Raw genomic sequence first — 14,207 nt, 5'->3', positions numbered from 1 at the left:
GGGATAATACACACATTCATTCTATGACAATTAAAAAAATATTTCATGAGCCCTAAATTGTTCATTTCAGTTCTGAGGAAAGAAAAGGCAGCAAATATGTTCCTTCAAGCAAATTCTAAATCTCTCAGCCATTTAACTTGAGCCCAACTTTTACATTATGAAGAACTACATTTTATTAAGGCTCTACTGTAATACAAATACTACTACGCAATAAGAAATAAAAGCTTTACAGATAAAGATAACCCAACCACCCACTGAATCACACACAAGCTCAAATTTCAGCTGCCAAATATATGCTGTATGCAAGACTACCCTAATTTGGATCTCCCAGACCAGCACTAATTATTGCCAAATGTAGCAGTATTTGGTAGAAACTTTAGAGTACTTTTAGTTGTATACGTGATCACATGCACCATAATACAAAGATACTGACATACCTATAAAATATATTATTAATTTGTTTCCGGATGTAAGCTCTTAGGCCTAAGAATTTCCCATATATTCTGTGAAGAGTTGTTTTAAGAAAATCTCTTTCACGAGGATCTTCACTGTCAAAGAGCTCTAAAAGCTGCAAAAAGGGAAGAGATGCACTTTACCTGAATCTAATGCATTGTAAAAATAATTTAGTGCTTGAAGTTAAAAACTATTTTTTTACCTCACCTGTAATACAAACTTCTGATCAATATACTTCTTAGCTATATTGGGTTGAAAATCTGGAGATTCTAAAAACCTTAAGAAAAACTCATAAACAAGCTGAAAAGAAAAACAAACCAAAAATAATATTAGTCTTTTAAATAAGGAATCATTTTATAAATAGCAAATTACCAAAATTACTAGTAAGTTGCTGAGAGCTTCACTATGTTTTTATTTATATACCACAGTAAAAACTTTGCTCTTGCTCTCCTGACAAAGTACAAGAACTTAGGTTTCTTTAAAGTACATTGAAATTCTGCTGAGCTCCATCACCAGATTCTACTCAAATGACATACAGCAATCTAATATTCATCATTCCCAGAAGTATGTGTTTTGAACGTTCTCTGTTTCCTCTGTCACAGCACCTCTGAAAGCTAAAGCCGTGCGGGAGTCAGTTCAAAGCATATGTTCAGAGTGACTAGCAGAAGCTCATTTAAAATCATAGCAGTTACATCTGCACCACAAGACACAATGAACCTTTAATCTACAATATACTGGGGTTGTTTTTTTTAATCATCAGTTTAAATTCAAGAAATATATTTTAAATATTGTGGAGAAATGTAATTGACTTAAGACAAAAGCATAACAAACAATTCTGAGCCAAGAAACAATGACTTTATTGTAAGAATTCTGTTAAGATTATGATGTCCTAGTCTTCATTAAATACCTGTAGATGAGGCCATGCAGCTTCTAAGGTTGGTTCATCTTCCTCTGGATCAAATTCTGCTCCCGTTGGATTGGAAGATGGTGGTAATGTTCGAAACATATTAACTGCAAACTGAAATCATATGTGCCTTTAAGAACTCTGAACCAAGTGGATGATTAAAAAAAAAAAAAAAAAAAGACTTCACAGATGGTTTTGACCGAGAATTCTTTTGAACTATTTTAATTAATATTTGCAAAAATACAAGCTATGCAACCTAGCTGTTTAACCATGAGCTACATTCTTTGTTAAAGATTTCTACGTTGGAGAACACTTTCCCATGCAGTACTCTAAAGCACAGACCTGTCAGGATGTATTTTGTGGGGTATCACTACGATGTCTTCACACACACACACAATTTTAAAAAGCCCAAGTATATATTAAATGTTTACACAAGTATGTTTTATATATATCCATATATATATATTAAAAAAAGCCAAACATAAAAAAATATATACACACACACTTTACAAGGCTTTGCAACAAACCAGCAACAGTGGAAAGCAGAAGCAGAGATGCAAAAAGATTACCCACAACTGTTCTCTAAAATATTATCAGTTTCATTTCACACCATGAGGATACACATGGGGAAACACTTCAAAACCAGATTTTCCCCCCAGTGGTATTTCTCTTAAACCATGTCCATCTACCTGACATCATGGGGACACTGAGGTAATAGAAATGCATATCCCAATCCTTTCGTCTTTCACTTTGTCTGCATTCTCAAACCCCTGAAAACCACTCATCATCCTTGCGGAAGTGGAGCAGACTACAAAGATGAATTGATTTTCAAGTTGTTGATACATACACACAGAGATACATTATTTTTGTGTTTCCAAGTGCTTGTCTAGACTCATATTCGTGCTATATATGAACTGAAGTAGTACTCTTCACAAACCCCTTTAACATGAAGAGTTTCCAAGACCCTAATAAAGACAAAACACGCATTCCCTGTCATATGGACAGAAACCTTTTCTTTGAGATCCTGTTTTAGTCAAAACAACCTCATCACTAAATTCATGCAACTTTTTTATTGAAAAAATAATCAGAACTAATCAAATATATATCAGCGTATACAATGCATATAATCACAAATGCAAAGTAAAACACATTTGTTGGCTGAAAAAAAAAAGAAATCTTACGTGATTTTTGGGATAAATTTAGCACGCATTCTCAAGAGTAACCTTACCTATAATGGTGCAAAGATTTAAAAGTCCTGCAGTACCTTAAATTCTCCACCTGTAATGACAGCTAACAAAACCAGCTGGCTGCTCTGTGGATAAGAAAGGAACAACTATCTAGTGATTCAAATAGTTGTTCTCATACTGTGAGAAGTTAATGATTAAAACTTTACTGAGCAAGTTGGGGAGGGACAGGTTTCTGAGTGTGCCAGTAAGAAACCCAACAAAACCTTTACCTGTAATATGCAAGACAGCAATAGCTGTCAGTACTGAAAAGAGATTAATTCCTCAATTCCACTTGTAATCCATAGTATTAGGTAAGGCAGACATTGATAGGAGACAACCAAACTGCTGAGCAAGTAAAAAAGTGTCATCTCTTTAGCCATGTAAGTGCACCAAATAGAAACTTTGTTCTATTTTGTTGCTTACTCATTATCAAACCAGTACCAAGCAGTCTAAATTGATCTTTGTATAGAATTAAAAAAAAAAAAAAATCAATTCAAATTAATATATGGTCCCAAACCACCTCCACAACTTCAAAATGATCCTTTAAGACAAATGTCTCAGTCTCTCAGCAGCTTGAACATGTTGTAGAACCGATAAGACTGCCAAAATAGAAAAAGTGGTGTACTGTCCTCGCCCTTCATAGCCATTGAGTGTACTGGGCTCCATAAAGAAACTCTTTTCAAGTCTATTCCTTCTTACAACGCTGAAGTAAATTCTGCTTTCAAATCCACAGCTCATTTTGTGCTTCATAGAAATATCAAGGTATTTAAAAGTAAATTTTGGTACACATTTGCTCACAATGAGAATGGTGGGTAGGCTGAATGGAGAGCACATCCTCCACATGTATTTTATCAAGTCAGCTGCAGCTGGCAGCATGGAGAGTCAGCATAAGGCATACATATACTCCATCCTTAATAGGTACCACAAGTACTGGTAAGAGTTAACATATACATTGTTATTGATAGTCTAGTGCTGTAAGAGATTGGAGGTGCCTTCCTTTTTACAAGTATTTAGGAGAAAACTGGAGAATACATTTCCTAAGTGTGGCAAAGTAAGAGACAACAGGGCAGAGAAGCTGATTTGTCAGGAAAAAGAAAATTCTTCACAAAAGGTTGTAACACCAGGAGCAGCAGAAACATTTACAGAGCCTTTTCAAGAAAGCCAATACTTGGCTCAGCAAACATGCCCGTAAAGAACATCTGCAGGAACAGCTAGGATAGGGAAAAAAAAAAAAAAGGAAAAAAAAATAACTCTATTGGAACCTGCACTGAACTGAATGTCTTATTTGAGGATTCAAAAGAACGTTTTCTTTATTTCATCAGTTGAAAGGTTCCTAATGCTGTCAAGAAGCGTGTAATACACAATTAAAGTAAAAAAAAACTAAAAACAACCCTAAACCTTACAAGTTTGAGTTTACTTAAAATGTAGCTATTCAGAATGCAATGTCTACTCCAATATAAAATTTAAAATCTACTCTTAATGCCTCAATTTCAGTATTCGTTAAGCTATTACGCTCAAATTCCATTGCAGCTAATAACTACATCTGCCATACACACATTTTTATTCCTAGGTTTTACTCTTCTTTTTTTTTTTTTTTTTTTTTTTTTTTTTTTATAGCACCAATGCTTTCTTGCTGATCATTTGAAGAGTACTCAAGAGCTTGGAAAGATTAAGCTGTCTCAGTTTAAAGACGCTACTTTGCAGAGGAATGCATTCTACCCATCTTTGATAGGATTCTGGGAAAATTATCAGAATGCCACATTTCCTTCCCTCTTCACATTCTGACTTCTTCTCATTAACACCTCCATTCACAGTTTAAAATAATGCTGTGAATTACCTATTAACTGGCAGGGCTAAAGAGCATATGTATGTGCTGCCCTGCCATCTCACATCTGACAGATGGCAAAGCAGACAGTGGGAGGCAGTATGAAACTGCATTAGCTAAATCTGCAAGGCTTACATCACATTCCCATAAAGGAAAAGTCATCCTCATGCTTCAGAACGTTCCTTCATTTCTGCACCTGAGATGTAGGTCTGATACAGGGAGAGACTGGTCTACCAGAGTAATTACTATTTCAGAGAATTAGAAGTATAGCTGAAATATCTTTATGTTCCCCTTTTAAAAAGCATAGTCATCAAGCAACTAACAACTTCCAACCTTTGTTTAAAAACAAAAATTTACAATAATCAATAGTCTTCCAAGAAAACAAACCCAGGAAGACTATACTTGAAATGTAAAACTTGCTAAGGCTTTTAAGCAAAAGGAAGAATAATTAGCTGCCTATAGATGAGCAAGTCTGAGGCTCTCGCTATAAAGAAAAGCCAGGTCATATAGGGTGCTAGGTACAACAGTTTATATTTTTTATTTTTCAGGATACCAAAGGGAAAAACCCGTACAATAATTTGTTCCATAAGCAGTGTTTTTTATAGCTCTGAACAACAGAACATCTAACTGCTCAGATCAATGTGCGTCATCTCTCAGTAAAGGCACAACAAAACCCTGAAACTCTTGTCCATTAAACATGAAATTTCCCCCAGAAATACCGAGTAAATGTAGCTTAAACACATCAGCTCCCTAGCTCCACCCCCACCTCAAACCCCACAACATCTCATCAAATTTATTAAGCTTGAGTCTTTATGAAAACTGGGCTAGTGTGCCAAAATTCTCTCTGTGTTACTAGCACAAGACAACACTTGACTCCAAAGGATGTAACTAAGGAGGATGGTGGAAAGAAAAAGGAAAAGCAACCTGCATTTTTACCACTTCACAGATATGTTTGTTGTAATGGTAGTTATGCACCCTGTTTTTCTGGTGACCTATTTTTGTGTAATCCTGGAGAACATTTGCAAGCAACTAAGCATCAGAGATACTGTTACACATTTTCTCCTCCCTTCTCCTGAGCACCTGAGTGAAGCCTGACACAAACAGCTCTAAATGACAATGTATATAATCTGAACGTCTGTGCCTTCTATATTTGCATGAATAAAGCCACCCTAATAGCTAAATAGCATCACAAGTAGTAAGCTTCTATTCAAAGTAGCATTTCTTATCCTAGACCAAAGACGAAAGAAAAAGAAACCACACACAACCTCACACCTGCAAAACACCCAAAATAAACATGTAACTGCAGAAGCAACATAGCTGTTTCAGAACAGATGACCAAAAAACCCCAAACTTGTTTCATAAAAGAAGCCTAAGAAAACCTGCTATCTGAATTTAACCTCAAAATACTAGTCCAGGGACTTACATAGCCTACTGCAGTGCTGTGTAAGTCCCATGCAAGGGAACTCCATGCCCTTCAGAACCTTGCACATAAAAAGCATTTTAAATTCACCGAAAGAGTTGTCAAACTCATGGTGCATGCTCCCAGCAAAACAGCAGCAATTAAAATAGCAGCCAAATTCTGCACCAAGATTTATTAAACTGACCACAGTCCAGACTTCATTACCACTAGCTGCACCTGAAAGCAAAGAAAGCTTATATTCTCCTCAGCCAAATGTATTCTGGCCATAAGTGTTTGATGGAAGATAATGCAGGCACATAAGGCAAAAGTTATGAAATTATGGGCAGTTAAGACTTCTTACACAGAGCAAATGCTTGTATCCGACTTAGATATTCAAGAACTCGAACTCCATTTTACCTAAATGAAGTCTCAGCAAGCTTATTCTCTTTCATAATTCCCGTTTCATCAGTGCCAATTACTCCAAAACAAGCAATCAATTACCAAAAACCAGAGATACAAGCTATCAAGACATGGAAAAAGCCATGATCCCATGTCTCCTCATTAATCATCCTCAATGCTTTGTGTACATGTTTGACATCTACAGTCATACATAATCCTACTATACTCAGAAGTTCTCATGAAAATAACTTGTGTTTCAGCGAATATTTATCGAGGACTTTGAGAATAAGCAGTCTTCAGAATAAGCAATGTCTTTCATACTATAAATCCACAGAATCTTTGAAGAAGCTTCAAAGTATGCGATTGTTAGGATGGCTTCAAAATTTTACTAAGTTTGTATTCATGTTAAAGATGCCCTGTTTCCTCAACCTCCTGATATATCACATCAAGCTATAAAGTCTTGGGAAAAACATCACGTCACACATGATCAAGAGTTTCTTGCGGGCTGGAAGGATTTTCAGAAGATGCTTTCTGTTCACAGTGTACTGCAGACAACAGCTACAGACCTCAATTCAACTGCTATTCCACACAACTGGTGTCTAGTCACCATGAGAGCTTAAAGACTCGCCTGTAGTTTCAAGTCCACTGCAGAGAAGGAGCTGGCCATAAGCCCAACAGAAAAACAGACTAGGCCTGGCTGGCTAGGATCTGGATAGTGAGAAAAGAGAAACAGCACAGGCCTGAACTGTTCACATAGCTTGTTCCAGCAGAACCCTTATCTGCCATCCTTGTGGACTAAAAGTCTGACTCTTATTCTCACCTTTAAACACAGGAGAAAATCAATTGCTGGCACTGAATGAGATTACATTAAGATTGTAAAACTTGCACAGGTGATCTTAATTCTTTTTTGTCAGGTTTTGAGTTTCACAATCTACATGCTTTTTGAACAGTTACATGTATTTCACTCCCCTTCCTATTTTTATAAATAACTATTAAAATTGATACAGATAAAAAAAGCAACCATGAATTAAAGAGATCAACATAGTTCTCATTGTTAAGTGACTTACCATATGTACTACTTCAGGGTAAATAGGTTCTGTAATCACATTGCGATTGTGTGTGATATATTCTACCATTTCACTTAAAGCTGCTCGTTTTACTTCCTTCCACTTTAGGTCACTTAGTGGATCAGAAACAAAGTCAAAAAGTACACAACATTGTCGTAACTTCTGGATAAAAAGCTTTTCTTGATCAGCAGGAGGAACATCTGAAAAGTGAAAATAATTGGTTATAAGTTATATTATAGTAGACTTCACTCTACTCCCCTTTGCCCAAGACACAGGCATAGCAGTGTTTAAGACTACAAAGTAAACTGTCTGAATCTTCGAATAACTTTCAGGAATATAATGGTCCAGAGTTATGAGCCACAGTAAAATATGCCGTACATGACAGGATGATTTAACAAAATTGCAAGTCATACATACTTGCCTTCGCCAGGAATTGATACTGAAAAAAAAAAAAAAAAAAAAAAAAAAAAAACAAAACCAAAAAACACCTGAAAAAAAACACCTCAAGGAATACCCCAAACAGCTCAGTTTGTGGAAGAATATTATGTCACATTGCATAAATCCTCTTTTTACAATATTAGAGATAAAGAGGCAGATCTTTAGCTTCATTAGATTTAAACCAGAGCCGCTTTTTAAACCTGGGAGCTGCCACCTCACAAAGCCCATTTTTATATCAAGTGCCCCCTATAACACAACAGGCTGCAGTAACCACATCCAGGATTTTTTTAAAACCTCACTAACACAAGAAATAGTTAGAGAAACTGGAGCAACACACTCAAGATCCTCCACTACTTGGTCAATTTGTAACACTATTTTGAATGTTTGTTTCACATGTACAAGAGTTAGGCTTGCATTAATTATCTATCTATTTAAGCACTCACAGGAGTCTGATTAACTGTGGCCAGCACTGCAAAATTAAACAACACTGGCCTTCTAGAAAAAAACATACTTAACCAAGATTAATATAAGATATGAAAAGAATACCAGTAGATTTTAAAACAACATAATATCTCATTTGATATTTACTGATTGTTTAATCATCACTCAGATGCAGCTGGTAAGAAACTATTTTGACTTCTTCTATGGTACCTATTTAAAATATTTCACAGGCTTCAAACACCCTGAGACCAGAGACCAGACTCCCTCATCTCCTATAATGAATAGAGGAAAAAAAGATAGTAATAAGAAAAATTGTACTCTCTTGGTAACACTGTAATTCATTGCCTGAATCATTGTTACACAAACACCTAACTTTGAGACAAAGGTTGCCTTGCCTTACACAGTCTTTCTGCAGTGCGATTTTTTACTGTTTGACAAGGATACCTGGGTTATAAAAAAAATTACCTCTCAATTTTCACTTCATGTGCTTTACACCTTAATCCTCCCTGCTGATCCTCTGTAATTAATTACGTAGCACTTCGAAGTAAAGCGAAATCAGATTGCACATTTCAAACTTCATCAACAACTGACAAGCAAGCAAGCCAGCTGTACTTTTGCCCTCAGTATTTTCCAAAATAACGAAGCTTCAAAAGAGTTAAGTATACTCACATCGACATAAACCCACTGATTATATTTTGAAACTAAAGTAGGCCGAAATCACCAAGCCCAAGTACAGATGTAGTTTAGGTTACTGTTAAGAAAGAACTGTCATTAGACTGCCATTTATAAACATTCATGTGTTGACAAACTGATATATCGCCTATAGCTAACATTTCAACAGTTACAGAAGTTATGCCTTTTAAAAACTCTACAGAGCCTTAGCCTCACTGCCACATAATTCTGAATGTGCTTTATTTTTCGCTTAAGTAATCCCCATAAGCAGTGAAGATGACTAATGCATGTGAAATTACAGATCATTATACACAGCAAAACCTTTCACGATCAGAACCTTAACTTTCAATACTTGGGAAATACACAATTAACTGGCTAGAGGTAAAGAACGCTGTAACCTATTTTGACAGCAGCAAAACTCGTGTCCAATTAAAATGGCTACATAACTACAGCACCAAGGTAGAGACAAGAAATGTGAACACACCACATTTTAGATGCGTAAATTAACACATTTTATGTTTTTGCATAATGACTATTTTATTGTTAGATATGAACTGCTAAGACGTTAATAGCATGTTAAAATCAAAGTAAGACTAGACTGCCTCTGTAAATAGTTCTGCAGTTTACACCCACTTCTTTTAGTTGATGACTTTTCTTTTTCCTTGGAGTATTATAAAATCCTAAAATTTTCTTCAACAAGTAGCAAGAGCTACCACCAAAGTATTTCCAGCAGTGCTACTGAATATGAGCACTGAGAAGCTAACACAGGCGAGTACAATCACATAAACTGAATGTCTGACCTATCTACAGTCCAGTTGATTAGTTAAATACAATGAGCTGCTCTCTTTTAAGTGCCTGACAAACTTCCGAAGATAACAAAAACTGAAGTAGCTCCTCCCTCATGAAGAGAAGTTGCTTTCAAAGGTACTTTGTTATAATAAACCTGGAGGACATACTTGGTTTAAAATGGCACGGTTTTTTTTTTTTTTTTTTTTTTAGTTACATACACAGAATTGCTCTGAAGATTAATTCCAGAATAAAAGCTTCTGAAGTAATAGCCCTGGAGAGCATGCAGAATCAAAATTGTAGCCTACACGAAATAAACCACAACCAGCTACAGAACTCGGTGTCATCAAACCACCTGGGACAGTCAAGGCTTCGAGAACCAGGAAGAAAGTGGTAAATGATAGGTGTCCCTAAGCACAGTAACAGCTTTCTGGCAAGTAAACCAAAATTCCTGTCCAGTGTTGTGAACAAACTGAAGGTACTTTAAGACACACTTTTGTCTATTTGGATTGAAAACTATAGCAATGAGTGATTTCTCCTGGAAAAAGAGTATTTAATCAAGTAATTTGCATACTGAAAGTCAGCCAAATTTATGACCTAGATGTACAAAGTCTCAGATGTATGAAGTGCTTACCTTTTCTCAATTAACTGTAAGATGGAAAGTGTAACAACACAGTTTCATTTCAGGATACTGTGCTATGAATGTATCCTCCAGATCCAAAGCCTAAATAGAGACTATAAACATACAAGTAATGGACATACAATTACAGTGATTTACAGTACACTGACCTGAAAGGAGAGGAAGCATTAAAGCTGTAATTACTACTAATCTCAGAAGTTAAAGACTGAGAACTAAGAGGGTCAAGAAACACCCTTAACAAGGCAAGCCACCTCCCTCACCATTTATTCTGAAGTGGCTTAACTATTTTAAGTACCTAGTCATCCTTATTCTAGCTGAGAGAGATGTTCTTCATGCAGACCGAGAACCTCACATATTTCTAAGGAACTGTGTTTTGTTTGTTTGTGGTTTGTTGTTTGTTTTTTCCCCTTTAGGAGAGTTAATCCACAGCTTTCAAAGTGCCTGGACCTCAAATCTCGTATTTATCTGGAGTACTTGCCATCAAATAAATATCATCCCTTTTAAGGTTTGAAAGGATGATTTCAATATGACAGAAAATAGAAGGTGGCTAAGAAGCTGACTTGAGTAGATGGTAATTTTTGTGCAGAAAATGTATGCACACCTGCAGAAGAGCTCCAGATGCCACAAGAAGTTGTTCATCCTCAGCCACACGCCAGTGACTATCTGGTTATGATCTTTCAGTAAACTCTATGGTGACTCCTACACTACCTTGCACTTCAACTAAGCGACAACCCACAACTCCCAATTACTGAAGTTAACTGGCTTACTTGAAGAGATTGCCATTAGGAAGAAGTTTCCATAACTGAGCAACACTGGTGCTCCATTCCTGAATAGCCATGAGAAGGCCATGGTTATTCAGAAGCTACTCCTTACAATAATTCCATTTGGAATTATTTGGAGCTGTTCACTAAGTAGTGTTTTTTGTACAAATGAACAAAAAAACCAAAACAAACCAATCCCTCCCAAGCAAAATTAAAACAAAATCAAAACAATGAGACAAACCACACACCTTCACCACCTCCATTTGCTAGCCACTATTTACATCATTTTCACAGAATGTTTCTAAATAGTAGCACAATTATAATCCTAAGACTTCTTATTCAACACTTACCACTATCAGGAATCATACTTCAAATGAGTACTATTTCTGGTCTTCTGCTGGAATAGGAGCACAGTTCTTCAGAATCTCAAAGAATTTCAGTCTTACATTTGGATTGGTTTCCCAGCAATTCCTGACAGACTTACACAAATATTATAATGACATATTTTATGCCTAAATCCACATAGTTTTCCTACTGTCCTTTTTGCAAGATAGAAAAATACACTAGAAAAAGTATTAAAAGAAGGTAGGTACTATGATAGCAAGGTAAGCCTCTCGGCCTGAGCGATCAGCTATTTGGTTTATTCAGGTTTCTCAGAGTTTCTTTCCTTCTGAGCCCAGGACATTATATTGGCTTACACAACCAGCCTACAGAGATGGAAGCTCTGCCCCTTCTATTTTAAACGTGTTCACACTGGTAACCATCCTCCCTCTGTCCTTGCTTCTCAGCTAGGATATGGTAATCATTCTGTACCCAGGAGCTACCAACAGACTAGAGCACGCCGAGAAACCATTTTTTAATGTACAGCAGAGCTAAAGAACAGTTATATTCCAACAAATCAACATTTTTCCTGTCTTCATACTGAAACAAATTTTATCTGCTTTTAGAAAATTAGAGATCAAGTAGAAATAAACCAGAAAACACTGAACTTCAGTTTTTAAGTGCCTCAACATGTGTTCAATATTGTATGGTACATGAATATTTTCAAATTGCAGGAGTGTAGAGAACTTATTGTTCTCTGGGTAACATTTTTTTATGTTCCTTCAAATCTAAAAATTATTTTTTTAGTTTTGCACTGTAATTGTGTCAACCCTGGGCACTGATGATTGATCCATCCCCTATCTTTTTTGCAGCAGCCACTTTTTCTATGGCAATGGTGTAACTGAAAAACTGAGTAGATGAAAGGCAAGGCAGGGTAAGTAGGTGACCCAGAGATGTCACACAAAACAGCTGTTTTCTAGTACAGATTGGAACTGAAATGAAGCTAGAAGTTTAAAGGTTTTAGATCATGTCCTGACAGGAAGAACAGCTCATACAACTTCTACCACAAAACACTATTTGTGGTCAGTAAAAGCAGGAGTGCTTGTATTAGACTCAAGAGAGCACAATATATAAACATTTTAAGTAGCATAGAAGAGGAACAAACTTCCACTCTTTATCTCAATACTGAAAATAAAGAGATGCACATGTAAACTACGTAAAGTGTCACAAAAGAACGCAGGCTCACTCCAAAAGAAGTGAGCTGTAAGTTTAAGGTCTTCTCTAATTACGATGCATTATACCTCTAAACATTCATACAGAGTAGTTCTCAACTGCTTTTTTTTTAAAAAAAATATATATACACACTTAGTGTATTTCCTGCCAGAAAAAGGACACTGAAGGTGAGATGGACTTTCAGTCTGATCTACAACAACAAACCTCATATCTCCCAAACAACTCTTGATCAATAATTAAAAATATTTTGCAGGTACTTAGAGCTTCCCTAAAGATTACAAGAAAATACTTATTCCAACCAGCTATCATCACAGCAAAGTTGTTTTCTTCAAGGACAGTTAGGAGGTGAGCTGAAAATGGTAGATAGATACACAAGAAAGATCCCAATCTCAAAAGAATCTGTACAGTCCACAAACTTCCAAAGCATGACCCTCATCCACATCAGCTGCCTTTATGCAGCACCATGATGCTCAGTAGCAGTCCAGGCATTCAGGAGAGGGGGGGAAATGACAAACACCTGTAATTACAGGCTATGTCCACTCCAACTTTCAAGGAACTAAGCTGCTGCCAGAAATACCTTTTGGCTGTTCTTCAGAGAACAGAAATTCATAATTGGAAATAAAAGCTGCTTTTCATTTTCCTGCATTTGGAGAAACTGCACCTTTTCTAACTGCTGCTGTTTCACATTCGGTAACGCACCCAAAAGAGTGGCATCCAAAATATGAGAACTACTTCTCTATATATTGATAGAAACTAAGGTTTAAAAACAATGCTTAAAACCATACATATGTGGCAAGCTTTCTAGATAAAATTCAAAAGCAAGCTGCATTTTACTTTATTTCCAAGTAGTTCCATTGGGGTTTTTTTTTTTATTTTTTTTTTTTTTTTTACATTTAAGTCATGCAGTGGTTTTATTTAAAAAGTTTTGTTTTGTTTTTCCCCAAGCAAACAAGTCCTGGTTAGTAGAGAACATTCAAGCTTTATTTTTCAACAAAGCAACAGCACTGCCATTGCTCCTATGCTGATCTGCAGTCTGGATCAACATGTAACTCCACTTAAGATAAAAAACTTATTTCACCTATAACAGCATGTGTATGAAACTAGGATAAATCATGATACAGAAGTGGGGAGAGGGGAGGCAGGAGCAAGATGCTGGAATTCATTAAGTAGAAAGGTACATAACATTTAACATTTTTAGTTTCTACATAAAATCTCTTGGCTAAATTTTAATTCAAATGAGCAGGTTTTCATTGGATTATGAGACTTTCAGAGCAATACAGTCTTCCAATTAATAGAGGAAAAAAGGGCTGTTAGAATCAAGTGAGCCATTATCAGACTAATTAAACAGCAACAGGGAACAAAAAAAGCCACCACCCAAAAAAGCCCATAGTTTAAGAAAGCCTGAAAGGAATGTGAAGCACATGTTTTGTCAGTCCTTAAGTGAAGCTCAGAACAGGTGCTCCAGAACACTAATCCCCTCCAAAAGCTGCAGTCGTTGGGGAATGCAGTGCTGAGGGCTATTGCTAGTGGCGGGTATCTCTTAACTACAAGATTACAGGATGGTTTTGAGAAACTATGTAATGACATTTAACTGTCAAACATTTGAGACGGGAGGCTTTAATGACTGTCTGGTAATGGGGGG

At 36.3% G+C, this 14,207-nt stretch overlaps 1 protein-coding gene across 1 annotated transcript; it reads right to left on the bottom strand.

Moving 5' to 3' along the window:
* Positions 1-429: 429 nt before the first annotated feature.
* LOC104402513 (serine/threonine-protein phosphatase 2A 56 kDa regulatory subunit gamma isoform) lies at positions 430-7,473 on the bottom strand (the record flags this gene model as incomplete). Its single annotated transcript, XM_010010404.1, has 4 exons — positions 430-568; positions 661-753; positions 1,361-1,471; positions 7,274-7,473. Coding segments are annotated over 4 exons (543 nt in total), but the record flags the coding sequence as incomplete, so codon positions are not given.
* Positions 7,474-14,207: the final 6,734 nt, after the last annotated feature.

The sequence above is a fragment of the Nestor notabilis genome, unplaced genomic scaffold, assembly GCF_000696875.1.
Source record: "Nestor notabilis isolate BGI_N333 unplaced genomic scaffold, ASM69687v1 scaffold14282, whole genome shotgun sequence".
NCBI lineage: Eukaryota > Metazoa > Chordata > Aves > Psittaciformes > Psittacidae > Nestor > Nestor notabilis.
This window is presented reverse-complemented; position numbering and strand designations above follow the sequence as displayed.